Here is a 20,092-nt window from a genome sequence, read left to right as displayed (position 1 = left end):
GTGGGGGTATCCAAAACTAGAGGGCACAGCCTCAAAATTGAGGGGTGACCGTTTAGAACAGAGATAAGGAGGACTTTTTTTTTCCAGAGAGTAGTGAATCTGTGGAATGTTCTGCCTCAGACTGTGGTGAAGGTCAAGTCCGTGGGTATATTTAATGTGGAAGTTGATAGTTTCCTGGCGAGAAACCAGGTGTATGGAGTTGAGTAGGATCCAGGATCAGCCATGATGGAATGGCAGAGCAGACTTGATGGGCTAAATGACCTAATTCTGCTCCTATGTCTTGTGGTCTTATATCATTGCAGTCCATTCTGAGGCTGCGTCCTCTAGGCTTAGATTCCACCCCCCTCCCCACAGGAAACGTTGTTCCACATCCACTCTATCAAGACCTTTCAACATTCGATAGGCTTCAGTGAGGTCACCCTTCATTCATCTGAATTCTAGCGAGTAGAGACCCAGAGCCATCAAAAACTCTATATGATAAGCTTTTCCATCCTGGAATCAGTTTCATGATCCTCCCTTTGAACCCTTCCCCAATGTCAGCACATCCTTTCTTAGACAAGGATAAACGTGATACATATTGATTATGTAGGAAGGAGGAGAAAGGTACAATGAACTGGAGGCCTGCTGAGTTCCTCCAGCATTTTATGTGTGTTGCTTCATTCCATCATCTGCGGATTTTCTCATCTGGAGGGTACAATTGCAGGACAACTTTTGAAGATGTACTCGATGCTGGAGTGGCTAGTGCCCATGAGCTAGCTGGCTGAGTTTGCAACCCTCTGCAGCTTTTTCCAATCCTGTGCAGTGGCCCCTGCGTACCAGATGGAGACGCAACAAATTAGCATGCTCTCCACAGTGCATACCGTGTGATGTTGCTGAATGCCGGAGCAGGCCTGAAGGGCTGAGTGGCCTCACCTTCTATTGCATATGTTCTTATGGAGGTATGGCCAGCATGCCTGCATTGATACCTTCATATTTTCTCGTAAAGATAAGGAAAAAGCCTTGATGGTGAACCTTTTATTCCAAGCCCCGCATGACATGCTCTCTTCTCATGGCGACCATCAGGGAGGTGGTACAGGAGCCCGAAGACACACACTCAACGTTTTAGGAACAGCTTCTTCCCCTGTGCCATCAGATTTCCAAATGGAAAATGAACCAACCTATGAACACCACCTCACTATTTTTGCTATTTGCACTGTTAATTTCTTAAAATATATATTTCTTATTGTAATTTATAGTTTGTTGTTATGTATTACACTATCCTGCTGATGCTAAATACGAAGACAGAGTAGGTGGAGGGGCAGGTGGTTTTGGGGAGGTAGACAAGCTACAGAAGGACTCATGCAGAGTGGCAGATGGAATACAGTCCAGGAAAGTATATGCTCATGCACTCTGGTAGAAGGAATAAAAGCATTGACTATTTTCCAAACGGGGAGAAAATTCAAAATTCCGAGATGCAAAGGGACTTGGGAGTCCTTGTGCAGGATCCCCTGAAGGTTAATTTGCAGGCTAAGTCAGTGATGAGGAAGGAAATTACAATGTTAGCATTCATTTTGAGAGGACTAGAATAGAAAATGATGTAATGCTGAGGCTTTATAAGACACTGGTGAAGCCTCACTTGGACTACTGAGAGCAGTTTTGGGTCCTTATTTAAGAAAGGATTTGCTGAGATTGGAGAGGATTCAGAGGAGGTTTATGGAAATGAAAGGCACATGAGGAGCGACTACTGGCTCTGGGCCTTTACTCGCTGGAATTTAGAAGAATGAGGGAGGACCTTATTGAAACCTATCGCACATTGAAAGGCCTAGATAGAGTGGATGTGGAAAGGATGTTTCCTATAGTGTGGGAGTCTAGGACCAGAGAGCAAAACCTCAGAATAGAGGGATGTCACTCAAACCAGCGACAGAGATGAGTTTGAACTTCTTTAGCCAGACAGTAGTGAATCTGTGGAATTCATTTCCACAGCTGGTTGTGGAGTCAGGTCATTGGATGCACTTAGTCAGAGGTTGGCATGTTCTTGATTAGTCAGGATGTAAAAGGTTACGGGGAGAAGGCAGAAGAATGGGGTTGAGAGGGAAATGGATCAGCCATGATGAAATGGCAGAGCAGACTCAATGGGCCGAATGGCCAGATTTATGTCTTATGATCTAAACAACAAAATTTCATGACACGTCAGTGATATTAAACCCGATTCTGATCCTGATCTTTCAGCTTCTGCACTAATCCCCAATTCCTTGATTCATTAATATCTTGAGTCCCATTTGGGAAGATATTGCTGGAATACTGATGCACAGTGATAAAGTAGAGCAAAAGAAAAAGAGTTTCTCACCCATACTTACATTTGGAATAAAGGCATTGCTTCTTGAGGGAAACAGAGTGCTGTATCCAAAAATTTACAAGCGGATAAATACATATCAAGTTCCTTTTGCTCCAGATCTTGCAGATAGGATCCATTTGCATGGTTAGATGGAGACTTTTGACCTACTTTACTGTAAGAAAGATTAGTTTGTTATCTCTAAATGCAATGGACACACACAGTTCTGGAAACTCAATAAAATGACTCTCCCTGATGTGTTTATATGCTTAACTCCATTTATTCACCACATTTTCCTCATTTAAATATTGACTAATCATGAAGCAAGTTTTGAAAGGTGTCATGCTACCCCTTAACCTCATGGTGGTCTGACAATTCTGACCTCATCAGTGCTCAAAACCACATCTCTTTTGCTAATTTCCACTGTAAGCTTCAGCAAAATCCCTAGACGGCACAGTTGTATAGCAGTTAGCACAATGCCTTACAGCACCAGCAATCGCCAGTCGGGATTCAGCTCCCGCCGCTCTCCCTGTGACCACATGGGGGGTGTAGTGGCATCAGCACCGGGTTGTGGGGTGAATGGTCCCGAGTTTGAATCCAGCTGGCTCCTTGCACACTGTCCATCCATGCTGGGTTGAGCGTCAAGCTAGCAACTAAGCCTCGTAAAAAAAAATAACAGTCAAATTCTATGGAAGCGGCAAAAATGCTGCCCAATGCACAAGGTGTGAAAAAGAATGACAACAAACTGTGACCACATGGGTTTCTTCTGGGTACTTCGGTTTCCTGCTACTGTCCAAAGACGTGCAGGTTAACACGTTAATTGGTTATTGTCAATTATCCTGTGATGAGGCTGATGTTAAATAGGTGGTGCAGCTCATTGGCCTGTTCTGTATTGTATGGCTAAACAAATAAAATAGCAGAGTTCTGTATTGTATCTCGAAACAAATAAAATAACAATGTAACACACATCAAAGTTGCTGGTGAACGCAGCAGGCCAGGCAGCATCTCTAGGAAGAGGTACAGTCGACGTTTCGGGCCGAGACCCTTCATCAGGACTAACTGAAGGAAGAGCTAGTAAGAGATTTGAAAGTGGGAGGGGGAGGGGGAGATCCAAAATGATAGGAGAAGACAGGAGGGGGAGGGATGGAGCCAAGAGCTGGACAGGTGATTGGCAAAAGGGATATGAGAAGATCATGGGACAGGAGGCCTGGAGAGAAAGAAAAGAGGGGGGGGAACCCAGAGGATGGGCAAGGGGTATAGTGGGAGGGGCAGAAGGAGAAACAGGAGAGAGAGAGAGAAAAAGAATGTGTGTATATAAATAAATAAATAACGGATGGAGTACGAGGGGGAGGTGGGGCATTAGCGGAAGTGAGAGAAGTCAGTGTTCATGCCATCAGATTGGAGGCTACCCAGACAGAATATAAGGTGTTGTTCCTCCAACCTGAGTGTGGCTTCATCTTTACAGTAGAGGAGGCCGAGGATATCCACGTCCCATTCTGATATGTCTATCCACAGCCTCCTCTACTGTAAAGATGAAGCCACACTTAGGTTGGAGGAACACCACCTTATATTCCATCTGGGTAGCCTCCAACCTGATGGCATGAACATTGACTTCTCAAACTTCTGCTAATGCCCCACCTCCCCCTCGTACCCCATCCGTTATTTATTTATTTATATACACACATTCTTTCTCTCTCTCTCCTTTTTCTCCCTCTGTCCCTCTCACTATACTCCTTGCCCATCCTCTGGGCTTTCCACCTCCCCCCTTTCTTTCTCCCTGGGCCTCCTGTCCCATGATCCTCTCATATCCCTTTTGCCAATCACCTGTCCAGCTCTTAGCTCCATCCCTCCCCATCCTGTCTTCTCCTATCATTTCGGATCTCCCCCTCCCTCTCCCACTTTCAAATCTCTTACTAGCTCTTCTTTCAGTTAGTCCTGACGAAGGGTCTCAGCCCAAAACCTCAACTGTACCTCTTCCTAGAGATACTTCCTGGTCTGCTGCGTTCACCTGCAACTTTTATGTGTGTTGCTTGAAATTCCAGCATCCGCAGATTTCCTCGTGTTTGCATTTTTTAAATAGCAATGTTCTGCATTGTATCTTGAAACAAATAAAATAGTAATGTTCTGTATTGTATCGCTAAACAAATAAAATAGCAATGTTCTGTATTGTATCGCTAAACAAATAAAGTAGCAATGTTCTGTATTGTATCGCTAAACAAATAAAATAGCAATGTTCTGATTCTGAAAATTCCAGTTTATTTGAATTTGGCAGAAGCAGCATAATTGTGCTCTTAAGGTTGCTGATGCAAGTACAAGTGGTGGCCGTGAGTTAATCAATTTAAAGAGAGCAGGATATACTAATAGATATATATATATTTTTTGAATCTATTTATTTGCTTAGAGATACTGCACAGAGCAGGCTCTTCCTTCCCAACAAACCACACTGCCCAGCAACCCACCAATTTAACTCTAGCCTCATCACAGGTCAATTTACAATGACCAATTAGCCTACTAACCAGAATGTCTTTGGACTGTGGGTGGAAACCAGCGCACCTGGAGGAAATCCACGTGGTGATGGGGACAATGTATAAACTCCTTGCAGAGGGCGCTGGAATTGGATTCCGAACTATGGAGCGTGCCAACATTGCACTAACCACTAATGCTACCGTGACACTCTTAAGAGTCAGCAGATGTCAGGAGTGAAATTCGAACCCACATCCCCAGGTGGAGACCAGAACACCTGCGTTTCTGCAGAAGGAATTTTATTCATTGTGCCTTGGCCACCCTGATAGCTCCAGTGCAACCATTAATTAATTTGGTTTAGAATACATGCCATCAGTATTCACAAACACTCCCTAAGTCTCTTGGTCTTGAGAAACAACTCCCAGGATGAATCACTGATAACTACTTCAACCATCAGCGTGTTGATGAGCCTAACCCAGACTAGAGATAAAACCTTGTTGATTGGCATAGCATGGACTATAGAGGATAGAGCACTTCCTCACTCACCTCCATTTTTACCGACCCTCTATACTACAAATTTCAATTAAGCTAATACTCAGCATGAGATTTGCATGAAGAACTCATCAGAACTCAAACATCTACAGTTTTGTGCAAAGGTCTTAGGCACATATCTAGGGTGACTTTTGCACAGTACTGTGGTAATTTTATGTATTGTCCTGTACTGCCAGTGCAAAAAAAACAAATTCCATGACATATGTGAATGATGATAAACTGATATGGGTCTCTGTTGTGGACTGAGAGTGTGGAGGGGCCGGGAAAGGGAAATTTCTGCCATCTGTCCCACACACCTTCTGTGGTATGCCAACCCTGCCACTCCCAACATCTTTTGCTCCGGCCAGATTTACAAGCTCACTCTCCACTCCACCTCGACAGATATAGTACTGAGTAAAAGTCTTAGACACCAAATATATATATATATATATATATAATCATAATAAAAAACTTACTTTGAAACAATTTCAAGTAAATCCTCTTCTAATTGGATGAATACCTGAACCTAAAGGTAACATAAAGAAACTCGTTACATTATAACCAGAGGATCCTGCTGAGGTTAATTCATCATTAATCGGAAATTCTGACACATACATATTTCAGACATTTTCAAATCAGATGCCGAACAAAAATAGTGTTTGTACATTAAAGGGTACAATTACTGTTTACACAAAGGAGACTGCCGATGCTGGAAATCCAGAGCAACACACACAAAATGCTGGAAGAACTCAATAGATCAGAGAGCATCTACGGCGAGGAATATGGAGAGCCAATGTTTCAGGTCACACAGCATCCATGGAAATGAACAAACAGTTGGGTGGAGACACTTCTTTAGGGCTGGAAAGGAAGGGGGAAGACACCAGAATAGAAAGCGGGGAAGGAGGACTAGCTAAAAGGTGATAGATGAAGCCAGGCAGGTGAGAAAGATAAAGGGCTGGAGAGGAGGAATCTGATAGGATAGGAGAGTGGATATAGGAGAATGTGAAGGAGGAGGGGCACCAGGGGGAGGTGAGAAGCACTCATTCAAGTCTGGCTTACAGCACACATGGTCCAGCATTGTTGAGCCAAACATTTTTCACATGCAAAGTTGGACCAACTTTACACAATGCAGAAACTTGTTGGCACATATGAGGCTGGTTTCAGGCTGTGGTGCTGAAGGAAAGTTCTGGCATTCAGTTGCTGCCAGACAAACCAGTGGCAAACTTGTCACTCCAGAGCAGAGGTTGATTAGAGATGCCCAGAGCTTTGGGTTTGAAAGGAAAACACATAAATTTTTAAAATAAATGCTATTGTGTTTCATTGATTTCCTGTAAATGTCTGTAAGAAAATTGAGGTGGCACAGTAGCGTAGTGGTTAGCACAATGCTTTACAGTACCAGCAACTCAGGTTCAATTCCCACTATTGCCTGTAATGAGTTTGCACATTCTCCCCATGTCTGCATGGAGATTCCTCTAGGTGCTCGGGTGTCCTCCCACAGTCCAAAGACGTACTATTTGGTTAATTGGTCATTGCAAATTGTCCAGTGATTAGGCTGAGGGTGAATGGCTGTTACTGCGCAGCACAGCTCAAAGGACCAGAAGGGCCTGCTCCGCCGCACTGCATCTCAATAAACAATCAAACAAGATGAATCTCAAGGTGGCTATGGTAACATATACGTAATTATATAATGCATTACTTGGACTTTGCGCCTAGCATTATTCTATCAGGTTGGAGTTCTATTCAAAATTATTTTGAAATCCCACTTCCTCTCTCAATGCTAACCACAGGAGACAGAGATGCAAGAAACAACCAGTCTCTCTAGCACTGAACAGCTTGATTATACAACCACAAATATGAGTCACTGTCTTCCAAGTCTATTGATGAATCTTGCAAAACTGCCAGGCATTGCTCTTACCAGCTCAGTTACCATGATGGGCCACAGTGAAGTCAGATGCTGAGGTGATATTCTTGTCAGCAGCACTCTGAAGGCCAAAAACATCTGAGCCGTTACAACGGACGACATCCCCACACGAAGAGTTTCCGTCAAACGTTCTAAAAATGACAATGTATTAAATATTAGGAACGATTGAGAGGCAGATCATTTCCTCAATATGTGCAAAATTTATTTTCAATCCCACTCCTCATATGAAACAGTTATTTCCTGCCAATTCCCCCAAAGTCCTTTCAATGCCAGACAGCATCCTATGATGGGATCAGAGGTTCACGGACCTCTCCATTAATGGTAGGGGTCCATGACATTAAAAAAGGTTGGGAACAAAGCCTTCTCTCCGAGCCCTACAGGATACTCAGGACAGGAGCTTGAAAATGCAATGCCTCATGTGCCTGTACAACCTCTCTCCCTCTCCCAGCTTTAAGTTAACCTAGTCTGCTTTAACTAGTTTAACAGTGTATCTGCTCTCCTAAGCTTGTAAGAAAGTGTATTAAATGTATCGATCATATGGGATTGCTCATGGGTAGCACTGACTCAATGGACCAAATGGACTTTTCTACATTGCATGGAACCATATATCATATTGACCTTGCTTATGCTCAGTGCAAATCACCAAATCATCAGGAAGTGCCTAATTATGAAATAAACAGGTGATAGAGGCACGTACATTAGGGACATTTAAGAGACTCTTAGGCACATGGTTGAAGGAAAATGGAGAGCTGCATGGGAGGGAAGTGTTAGATCAGGCATCCCTGATCTTTTTTATCCCATGTTGTTGTAGTAGTAGTAGTAGTAGTAGTAGTAGTAGACGACCAATACTACCATTAACCAAGGGGTTTGTGGACCCCAGGCTGAGAACCCCCGTGGTTAGATGGATCTTGGAATAGTTTGAAAGGTCAGCACAACATCGTGGGCCAAAGGGCCCGTACCATGTTCCGCCGCTGCAGCAAACCAGTGGCAGCTGCGAAAGGAGAGACAGAACAACGAAAAGACCCAGCCACCGCTTCCTCTTGTCCGCACTGCACCAAAATATGTGGATCCTGGATCAGGCCCAGCCACCTGAGGACTCACCAGTGGACAGCTCCTGAGGAGAACTTCACACTCGACTCGAGTGATTGCTCAAATACGATTATTACTACTGAGTTATACCATTTTATGCCCTCTATTCTAAAGCAGGATTGCACTCAACTATTTAGACATTCAGTGTCAATTGTTAAAAATGGGAGATAGAATCAGACAAGTGTGTTTCAACTTGCTACCATGAGCAATATGACGTTGGTAGACTCTGATCACAGAGTCATCTGTAATTGTTTTGCAACTGAAGTAAAGTTCTGTGCAAAACTGTTAGGCACATATATATAGCTAAGGTACCCAAGACCTGTGCACAGTAGTGTAGTACTTGTATGTATTGTACTGTACTACTGTTGCAAAAAAAAAGCAAATTTCATGACATACGTGAGTGATGATAAACCTGATTCTGATATGGGTCTCTATTGTGGACTGAGATTGGAGTCATGGTTGGGAAAAGGGGAAGGGAGCAGGAAACACCAGAGAGACATTCTATATATGTGCATAAGCCTTTTGCACAGTACTGTACAGGTTTTCCCCGCCATCCGAAGGTAGAGTGTTCCTATGAAACGGTTCATAAGCGGAATGTCGTAAAGCGAAGAAGCGATTACCATTTATTTATATGGGAAAAATTTGTGAGCGTTCACAGACCCAAAAATAACCTACCAAATCATGCCAAATAACACATAAAATCTAAAATAACAGTGACATATAGTAAAAGCAGGAATGATATGATAAATACACAGCTTATATAAAGTAGAAATACTTTTCCACAATCATTGCCTGAACTGTTCTCCGTAGCGAAAATCTCACGCAAGTGCCGTCAGCAAAAACACGGCGTAAGCACTCTCCAGTAACCTTTAAGCTACGAAGCTGCCAAATCATACCAAAAACACATAAAAATACACAGCTTATATAAAGTAGAAATAATGTATGTACAGTGTATTATCACTTACGGGAATCCAGAAGTCAGCGTCGAGCACATTGATGATGGTGTGTTAGACTGAGTTGTCGGAGGTTAGGGTGGTGCAGTGGCCCCCACCCTCCGGGCAGCAAACCAATACCGATCTGTGAAGCATGCAGGGGTACAGCGGCAGCCGGGAGGCACCCAGCACATCTTTAAGAAAAAAACCGAAATAAACATGCTAATTAATTAGGCGCCACCCGGCACGTAATCGTTGGTCCAGATCAGAGGTGATTGCCGATTGCATCGCCTCTGATTTGGGCCGACAATTACGTGCCGGGCAGCACCTAATTAATTAGCATGTTTATTTCAGCTTTTTTCTTAAAGATGTGCTGTGTGCCTCCCGGCTACCGCTGCATTCTCCGCGAATCGGTATCTGTCCGCGGCCTGGGGGTTGGGGTGGTGGGACACTGGGGTGTCATCTCATCGTTGTCTGTTTCCATTAGGGCAGGCAGCTCATCTTCTCCTATGACTGCCCGCCTCGATGTCGAAGGCCGATGTTCATCGTCTGTTGTGGCTGATATGGAAGGCTTGCTTGACTGCTGAGCCTCGCGCATTTTTAGATCATACAGATCTTTGTAAGGACTCAAACCATCCCGCAAATATGCCCTAAATCAACGTACTCTTTCAAAATTAAAGTCGTACTTTGTCATTACTCATTCGGTTTTGATTGTTATCCTTTCCTCTTCCAATTGCATCAGCTCTTCATCTATCAGTTCCTGGTCATGGGATGCCAAAACCTCTTCAACATCATCTTCGTCAGCTTCCACAAGGCAAACTCACTTTGTCCTTACTTCTTTCATCACGATCAAAATGCTTAATTATGTCTAGTTTTACACTAAGTGTAACACCCTTACGAGCTCTTTTAGGCTTTTCCAATACCTTAGAACTCATCTTGCTAACGGCTGCTCACAGGCACGTGTTTAAGCAATGCCAGCGAGAATGACGTTCCGAATCTGGGGGAGAGCGGCTGCTCGGGGTGCACGCTGATTTTTTCGTAACAGTGAAAACACCTTCTGTTAGTGAAAACAGGGAACTAATGTAGGTCTTTCTTAACAGTGAGGTTTCGTAAAGCGAACGTTCGAAAAGCAGGGGACACCTCTACAATAAAATGTAAGCTGAAAACAAACTGCTAGAAGAACTTGGTGAGGCTGCATTTGCAGAGAGGAAATGGGCAAAGTTTTGGGGTCAAGATCCTTCATTGGGACTGTCCATTTTCCTCTACAGATGCTGCTGAGTTCCTCCAGCAGCTTGTTGGTTGCTGCAGTTTGCAGCACCTGCAGTCACCTGTGTCAGAGTCCCATGCTGAAGTTCACAATACAAATTTGAAAACCTCCACGTCAACTGATGCGAAGGAATGAGGGACAATAATTGATAGGCTTGAACGTTTCTCTTGCTATCGCAACACCTTGTTGAACATTGATTGCCGCAGGCCTGTTTCCCTTGTCTGATGGTGAGATGGGCGGCAAGGCAGCAACATAACCTTGGTTGTAACATGGACTAGGCCTCAAGCCACAGGCTTGCCTGCTGCTGCAGTCCAGGTGAGAAGACACTGGAGGCCAGTGCAGGGTGGCCTTGCCTGTCAGTGCCGCCCTCCAGTGTTCAATCGGTGGAATAACAGGCTGGATTGCCAGGAACCAACAATCTGTGGCACCTGTCACTCAGGAAGGGAAAGTCAGGAGAACACACACCAGTTCTCATTAAGAGTTCAGTGGTGGAAAGGGTGAGCAGCTTCAAGTTCCTGGGCATCAACATCTCAGAGGATCTACCCTGGGTCCAACATACTGATGTGAGAAGCTCCACTTCATCAGGAGTTTGAGGAAATTTGGTACGTCACCAAAGACTCCTGCAAATTTCTACAGATATACCATGGAAACCATTCTGACTGGTTGCATCATTGTCTGAAATGGAGGCTCCAATGCACAGGATTGCAAGAGGCTGCAGAGAGTTGTAGAATCAGCCACTTCCATCATGGGCACCATCGAGGACATCTACAAGAGGGTGTGCCTCAAGAAGGCAGCATCCATCATTAAAAACCCTCACCATCCAGGGACATGCCCTCTTCTCATTACTACCTTCAAGTAGGAAGTACAGGAGCTTGAAGACCCAGAGTCAATGTTTTAAAAATAAGTTCTTCTTTTCCTCTACCATCAGATTTCTAAATAGTACATGACCTCATGAATACTAGCTCAGTATTTGTCTTTTGCACCATTTATTTAATTTAGTAACCTGCAATTTAATGTCTTGCACAGCACTGCTGCCTCAAAACAACCAATTTCGTGACATACAGACTGTATGTCATTGATAATAAACATGATTCTAATTTTAATGTTACTCATTTTACAGAGCTTATGTGTTATAAGCTGCTTTGGGCTTAGTGTTTTATTACGTTCATAAGGAACTTTGCTGTTGACCAAAATGTGCTAACTGCTAAGCACAATTTTCAACCACAGTCGTAGGTTAGAAGCAGGAAACCCAAGGACGCTTCTCAAAAAACTATTCGAAAAAATGTCATCTTAATGTTGTACTTTAACCTGTTTTGGTCACGCTTCTTTCTGTTTGATCAAAGGTATCATTTTTTGTGAACAATTAATGCAGGTCACCTTGGATGAGTGGGAGGTACAGATGATACTGGTCGACTTCACCACTGAAGATTGCAAAGGCTTGGCGCTTCAGCAGCATCGCTTTTTGCTCATAATTAGCAAAAAGCTTTAATGAACTGCTCTGCATACCTGAAGAGAGAAAACATCAATTAGAAAAATGCAACAGCAAAAAAAAACTATGCAAACTAAGGGCGGCAGGGTAGCGTAGTGGTTAGCACAACGCTTCTCAGTACGAGTGGCCCAGGGTTCAAGAGGAATTTTCACATTCTCACTGTGACCACATCAGTCTCCTCTGGGCGCTCTGGTTTCCTCCCACAGTCCAAAGACATACCGGTTGAAGGGTTAATTGGTCATTGTAAATTGTCCCATGATTAGGCTAGGATTAATTTGGGGATTGCTTGAAGGGCCTATCCTGTGCTGTAGCTCAATAAATAAATAAACAAACAAAGGGCACTTTATTGCATACACCTCCTCATTAATGCAAATATCTGATCAGCTAATCATGTGCCAGCAGCTCAATTCATAGAAGCACGCAGACATGGTCAAGAGGTTCCGTTGACAGCTTTCAAGCTTTCAATTCACTCTATTTTCCATGAGGAACTTTGTTTGTGCAGTGGTAAGGACAATGTGACAGAACTTACGATACATAGTTCCACACTACATATAGTTAAACACACCATAAAATACTCTCAATAGATAATAAATACTAAAAATTAATGCATGTAATTTAAAATACAAATACACATAATAAAACTAACTGTTTTTACTGTCAAGGGTGCTGTGCATACTATATATTCAAAACTGGGTGTTGAGGAGGGGAATGGAGGAAGGCACAAAACTGGATAAGGCTCTTCTGGTGCTGATGGGCAGGGAGCTGTTGCAGCGTCCAGATGGCACGAGAGTGTAGTGTGTGTGTGTGTGTGTGTGTGTGTGTGTGTGTGTGTGTGTGTGTGTGTGTGTCTGTGTGTGTGTGTGTCTGTGTGTGTGTGTGTGTGTGTGTGTGTGTGTGTGTATGTGTGTGTCTGTGTGTGTGTGTGTGTGTGTGTGTGTCTGTGTGTGTGTGTGTGTGTGTGTGTGTGTGTGTGTCTGTGTGTGTGTGTGTGTGTGTGTCTGTGTGTGTGTGTGTGTGTGTGTATGTGTGTGTATGTGTGTGTCTGTGTGTGTGTGTGTGTGTGTGTGTGTGTGTGTGTGTGTGTGTGTGTGTGTGTGTGTGTGTGTGTGTGTGTGTGTGTGTGTGTGTGTGTGTGTGTGTGTGTGTGTGTGTGTGTGTGTGTGTGTGTGTGTGAAGTGTCTGTGTAATGTCACCTACTATTTGCTGAGCTTTCTTTATTGTCTGTCTTTAATGGATGCTACTGAGTGACTCTTGTTCCTGGCCAATGATTTTACTACTTATTCTGACAATTCTGTTGAGTGGGCTGAGTTTGACAATGCTCATTGCTCCGAACCATGCCGTGATGTTGTAGGTTAATATTGATTCAATGAAGCATTTATAAAATATCTGGAGAATTGATGGCTGGACGTAAAGTTTCCTCATCTTCCTAAGGAAAAAGAGCCATTGTTGGCACTTGGAGAGTACCAACCCACCATTGGCCTGAAAGGTGATGTTCTTATCTATAGTTGTGCTGAAGTACTTGTATTCTCCAACATGCTTTATCGACTGGCCACTTAATTTCCAGGGTTGGGACAGTGCACGTTGTTTTCTAAAGCCCACTACCATTTCCTTAGTTTTACTGGGGTTCAGGTCCAGATAGTTGTTTATGCACCGTCCAGGAAATTTATTGATTTCTTCATTGATGCAGTCATCAGATTCGGTCGTGTCAACGATGACTGTATCATCTGAGTACCTGATGCACTGCATGTCTGGGTGTGAGCTTTTGCAGTCGTCTGTGTAGTGTGTGAACAAGGCTGGTGAGATAACCGAGCCCTGTGGTGCTCCAGTTGATACTTGCCTGTTGGTGCTCATACGACCGTTATATCTCACTCCTGTCTGTGAGGAAGGAGGGGATGAGGTTGGGGTTTACATTCATCTGCTGGAGTTTGCGTCCCATGACATGAGGTTGCACCATGTTAAGTGCGCTGGAGAAACAACAGGCAACATCCTAACAAATACTCCGGGCCTCCCCAGTTATGTGTAGGTATGGTGCAGTAACGTCAGTACTGCATCATCCAGGCTTCTCTTCGGCCTATAAGCAAACCGGAGTGGGTCAGGGAGCCCACTCACCATCACCTGTAGCTGTGGAAGGTGGAGCCTTTCAAAGGACTTCATTACCAGCCATGTTAGAGCTGCAGGACGGTGGTCATTATTGCAGGTGGGATTGCTCTTCTTGGGAATTGGGAATATGATGGCGGTTTTCCAGATAGTTGGTATGGAATGTTCAGGCAGACAGTGTTTGAAGAGATGACAGAAAACCGCTGACAGTTGTCTACAGCAGAGCTTCAGTCTCCATCCACTGATGTTGTCTGGACCTGGTGCTTTACCTGGGGTTTGTTCTCCTGAGCACTCTCTCCACCTCTCTTGGTTGAAATTCTAAATTGGTGCTGCTTGGTGCATCTGATAGAAGCATGGTGGTCAACTCCCCCACCGCCAGTGTGAAGTTGTGCTGATCAAACCTGCAGTAAAAGCTGTTCGGTCCTTCTGTAAACACTACACATTCCTCCTGACCTGGGCGGGATGGAGGCTGGTGAGTATGGAGGCTGGCCATTGCTCTGACACCTTTCCAGGCACCTCCAGCTTTACCTTAGCAGGAAGGTGACAGTAACTCAAATAACCAGGCATTACAACAGTGGTGTGCAGAGGAGCATCACTTCGAAACTTGAAGTAGATGAGTTATAGCAGAAGACGACCGCAAACGTATACTCAGTAGCCATTTTATGAGGTACAGGATGAAATTAATAAAGGGGCCACTGAGTTTAGTCCTGGAGAAAGATTTTTTTAAAAAAAAGCAATTAAACTGAAATTTTTACAATTTGTAGAATGTTCATTCACCTTCATTGGTATATAAAGAACAAAGAAAACAGCCGACAACTTCATTTATCTAATCATTCTTTATGTTCAAATATTGACGCATTGAATTGCACCACTAAAAGTCAGTTCAAAGATCTGCAACTTTATGACCTTGTTAATCTCTACCCTACTTTGGTCTGGCAGATCTATAAACACTCATCTCTTTTTGTATTCGACCTATTAGACTCATTTTCAAAAAGGATGTTCTCTCTAATGTCTCCGACTAAACTTGCCACCTGTCAACTCAGAGGCAAGACACAAAATGGTAAATAGCTGAAGTTCCAACTATTGTTTTGTACAATACCAGCAGATACAATAAAAAAAGCAGCCGTTACATTCTCAACATGTGGCTAACAGGTAAGAAGTAGCAGAATAAACATGTGTAAATTACAGATTTATACCTCACAATTAAGAGATAACACTCCTGTAACATCAAGATGTGACATGTTACAGCAAGTTCTGCAGGCCAGAAAGAGAAACGTGCTGGGGCATGAAACACAAGTGGCATGGTAGAGTAGTGGTTAGGGCAATGGCTTTACCATGCCAGTGGTCACCAATTGGGCTTCAATTCTCACAACTGCCTGTAAGGACTTTTAACATTCTTCTCATGCCTGTGAGGAATTTCCCCTGCGTGCTCCAGTTTCCTCCCACATTCCAAAGACACAAGGTTGGGGTTAGTGAGTTGTGGGCATGCTATGTTGGCGCAGGAAGCACGGCGACTCTTATGGGCTTGGCCCACAGCACAATCCTCACTGATTTGATTCGATGCAAATGTCACGTTTCACTATATGTTTTGATGTATATGTCACAAATCCAATAGAAGTGGCAGACGGAGTTCAACCCGGATAAGTGTGAAGTGGTTCATTTCGGTAGGTCGAATTTGAAGACAGAATATAAGTGGCAAGACTCTCGGCAGTGTGGAGGATCAACAAGTTCTTGGGGTCCATGTCAATGGAGCACTCACAGCTGCCGTGCAGGTTGACAGTGTTGTTAAGAAGGCGTAAGGTGTGTTTGCCTTCATCAACCGTGAGACTGAGTTCAAGAGCCGTTGAGGTAATGTCACAGTTACACAAGACCTTAGTTAAGCCCCACTTGGAGTACTGTGTTCAGTTCTGGTCACTCATTACAGGAATTATGTGGATGCTATAGAGAGCGTGCAGATGAGATTTACAAGGTTGTTGCCTGGATTGGAGAGCATTCCTTATGAGAATAGGTTGAGTGAACTTGGCCTTTTCTCCGTGGAGCGATGGTGGATGAGGGGTGACCTGATAGAGCTGTATAAGATGATGAGAGGCATTGATCATGTGGATAGCCAGAGGATTTTTTCCAGGGCTGAAATGGCTTAAATGAGGGAGCATAGTTTTAAGGTGCTTGGAAGTAGATACAAGGGGGATGTCAGAGGTAAGTTTTTCCACACAGAGAGTGGTGGGTGTGTGGAATGCACTACCAGTGAAGGTGGTGGAGGCAGATACAATAGGGTCTTTTAAGAGACTTTTAGATAGGTACATGGGGCTTAGAAAAATTAGAGGGCTATGCAGTAGGGAATTTCTAAGCAGCTTCTAGAGTAGGTTACATGATCAGCACAACATTGTGGGCTGAAGGGCCTGTAATGTGCTGTAGATTTTCTATGTTGTATGTTCTAATCTATTTTTTATCTTTTACTTATGCCTTAGTCACAGTCATATGTATTGCATTAACAGTAAACACATGCTTATGTAGTCCACTTTCAGCTGCTCTTTAAACATAATGAGTTGAGGAAGGAAATGGAAGGAAGGACAGGATGAAATAAACGAGTCAATAGTTCACTACAACCTTGAACAGAGGCAATTAAAGCTGGGGGGGAAATATAAATTCACTTGTTTTCTTGTTCAACGCCAGCATTTTTTTCTCATCATGTTAAGTGGTAAGGCAAGGGTTAACATAATATCCAGGCAGGGATAGACTGCAGATAGAGTATGGGCAGCCTGGGTATTAAAAGTCTCCGAAGAACATAGCTTCCCTTTGGACACAAGGAGTCTGGAGATGAGAAGGCATGCACCAATTGCCTAACTAACTTCAAAGTATCATTAGTTGTCAGCTTACAGTTTCTAGTGACTCTTAGCACCTGTATTGTTAATGGTGATTGTTCTTGCAAGTAAGGGATTCAAACATTCATACTTCACCAAATACTCAATGTCCATAACTGCTGGTTAATTCTGATTTGAAATGGTATTTCTCTGTTCAGAATTTAGAACAGTGTGGGTGATAGGGGCCATGCTGTTCTCCTTGTGCACAAGTAAAATAAAGTGTGGTTCGAGTTGTAAGCGTGTATGTTCTGGGCCCAATTATTTTATTTTATTATCAGCAAAGACACCAACCACTGTCATTTTATGTCCACTCTTACATGTCACCATCTTTAGCTTTATATTCTCACACTGGCAGATTAAGTGAAAATACCAACTCTTGTATCCTTGTACCTTCTGTCCAACATATTATTCAAAGTAATTATCTAAGTACATATATGAGGTAACTCATCTTTTATACTTTCTAACTTTGTACATTTGTATATCTGTGCACTTGTAGTGCTACTGTGACACTTTATTGACCGCAAAGGAAATTATAGCATCTATCTATACAGTATATAAAACTGAGGTTTATTTTCTTGTGGGATTACTCAGTAAATCTAAGAACCATGATAGATTCAATGAAAGACCACACTCACAGAGCAGACAAACAACCAATGTGCAAAAGACAACAAACTGTGCAAATACAAAGGAAAATAATAATAATAATAATAAATAAATGTTGAGAACATGAGATGAAGAGTCCTTGAAAGTGAGTCCATAGGTTGTGGGGACAGTTCAGTGACAGAGTGAGTGAAGTTGAGTGAAGTTCACCCCTTTGGTTCACCAGCCTGATGGTTGAGGGATAATACTTGTTCTTGAACCTGGTGGTGTGGGTCATGAGGCATCTGTACCTTCTTCCTGATGGTAGCAGTGAGAAGAGAGCATGGTCTGATGATGGATGCTACTTTACCTGTGATGGACTGGGCTGTATCCACTAACTCTGTAGGATTTTGCATTCAAGAACATTGGTCTTTCCATTCCAGGCTCTGGTGCAACCAGTCAATATACTCTCCACCACACACCTAGAAGTTTGTCAAAGTTTTGGATGTCATGCTGAATCTTCACAAATGTCTAAGGAAGCAGAGACTTCCTTCGTAATTGCACTTACATGCAGGGCCCAAGGCAGGTCCTCCGAAATGATAACACCATGGAACTTAAAGCAGCTGACCTTCTCCACCTCTGTTCCCCCGATGAGGATTGATCATAGACCTCTGGTTTCCTCCTCCTGAAGTCAATAGTCAGCTCCTTGGTGTTGCTGACATTGAGCAACAGGTCGTTGTTATGGCACCGCTCGCCCATGTTTTCAATCTCCCTCCTCTATGCAGATTCAGCATCATCTTTGATTCCGCCATCGACAGTCGGCAAACTTAAATATAACTGGCCAATATATCACCACTGAGTTCCAACCCTGTTCTTCAACTCATCTTGTGGAGACTTCCTTTCTGGCATTGGCATACTTCCATATGGCACATGTCCTTGCCTTAAGGACTTCATGTTTGTTCATTCAACATGAAAACATGCTTGTATTCCTATTTATTCATTTCAATAAATTTACATGAATACAATATGTTCAAAAGCTTTTCCTTCATGAACAACTGGAATTCAGCCATAACAATCATGCTTAAACTTCAAAATTCAAAGTCAATTTATTATCAAAGTACATATATGTCAATATTTAAAACCTTGAGATTTGCTTTCTTGCTGGCATACTCAATAAGTCCATAATAAGAAAATAACTACAATACAATCAAGGAAACACCTCACCTACCTGGGCAATCAACCAGTATTCAAAAGACAACAAACTGTTGCAAATACAAGAAAGAAAGAAAAAATAATAATAAATAAAAAAGCAATAAGTATTGAGAGCATGTGACGCAGAGTGCTTGAAATGAGTCCATAGGTTGTGGGAACACTTCAATGACAGGTGAAGCGAAGCTGAGCGAAGTTATCCCCTTTGGTTCAAGGGCCTGATGCTTGAGGGGTAATAACTGTTCCTGAGTCTGGTGGTGAGAATCCAGAGGTTCCCGTACCTTCTTCCTGATGGCAGGAGCAAGAAGAGAGCATGACCTGGGAGGTGGGGGTCCTTGATGATAGATGCTGCTTTCCGACAACAATGCTTGTGTAGATCTGCTCAGTGGTGGGGAGAGCTTTACTCGTAATCGACTGCCGTATCCACTACGTTTTGAAGGTTTTTCCTTTCGAGTGTGTCGATGTTTCCATACCAGGCTATGATTCAGCCAGTCAATAATCTCTCCCCCTCACACATATAGAAGCTTCTCAAAGTTTTAGATGTCATGCCAAATCTTCACGAAGTAGAGACACTGCTGTGATTTCTTCATAATTGTCTTTACCCACTGGGCCCAGGACAGGTCCTCGGAAAGGATACTACTGAAAAATTTAAAGTTGCTGGCCCTCTCCACCTCTGCCGAGGGCTGCAAATGGATCTCTGGTTTGCTCCTCCTGAAGTCAATAATCATCTCCTTTCTCTTGATAACATTGACTGAGTGGTTGTTGTTATGGCACCACCAGCCAGATTTTCAAATTCCCTCCTATACGCTGATTCATCACCAACTTTGATTCAGCCAATGACACTGGTGTCATCAGCAGACTGGAATATGGTGTTGGAGCTGTGCTTAGCAACAGTTATAAATGTAAAACAAGTAAGGCAGGGAGTTAAGCATACAACCTTATGAGGCACTTGTGCTGATAAAGATTGTGGAAGAGATGTTGCTGCCAGTCCAAACTGACTGGGGTCTACAAGTGAGGAAATTGAGGATTCAAGTGCACAAGGATGTATTAAGGTCAAGGTTTTGAGCTTGATAGATTTGGGGGGGGGGGGCTGTAATGATGGCATTGAATGCCAAGATGTAGTCTATAAAGAGCATCTTCATGTAAGCATCTTTGCTGTCCAGATCTTCCAGGGTTGAGTGAGGAGGCAATGAAATGGTACCTGTTGCTCTGGTAGACAAATTAGAATTCATTGCCACAAATACTTGTGGAGCTCAAGTCATTGTGGCAATGAATATTTAAAGCAGAGGTTGAGAGGGTCTTCATTAGTAAGGGTGTCAAAGGTTATGGAGAAAAGACAGAAT

General features: G+C 43.2%; 1 protein-coding gene across 10 annotated transcripts in view; it reads right to left on the bottom strand.

Moving 5' to 3' along the window:
* The window catches only part of dop1b (DOP1 leucine zipper like protein B), a 193,950-nt gene that overhangs the window by 10,992 nt on the left and 162,866 nt on the right, over positions 1-20,092 (bottom strand). For 9 of the 10 annotated variants that reach the window (XM_072259923.1, XM_072259925.1, XM_072259916.1 and 6 more), the window contains 4 exons: positions 11,892-12,020; positions 7,221-7,357; positions 5,782-5,831; positions 2,337-2,486 (listed from right to left, as the gene is read on the bottom strand). In XM_072259923.1, the coding sequence (XP_072116024.1) occupies positions 2,337-2,486; positions 5,782-5,831; positions 7,221-7,357; positions 11,892-12,020 (466 nt within the window). Of the gene's footprint in view, positions 1-2,336; positions 2,487-2,869; positions 2,971-5,781; positions 5,832-7,220; positions 7,358-11,891; positions 12,021-20,092 lie in introns of those variants that run through there. The other variant, XM_072259926.1, reaches the window with a different exon arrangement.

This window comes from Mobula birostris, chromosome 6, assembly GCF_030028105.1.
Source record: "Mobula birostris isolate sMobBir1 chromosome 6, sMobBir1.hap1, whole genome shotgun sequence".
In the NCBI taxonomy this organism is placed as follows: domain Eukaryota; kingdom Metazoa; phylum Chordata; class Chondrichthyes; order Myliobatiformes; family Myliobatidae; genus Mobula; species Mobula birostris.
Note: the sequence above shows the minus strand (reverse complement) of the source record. Positions and strands in the feature narration are given on the sequence as shown.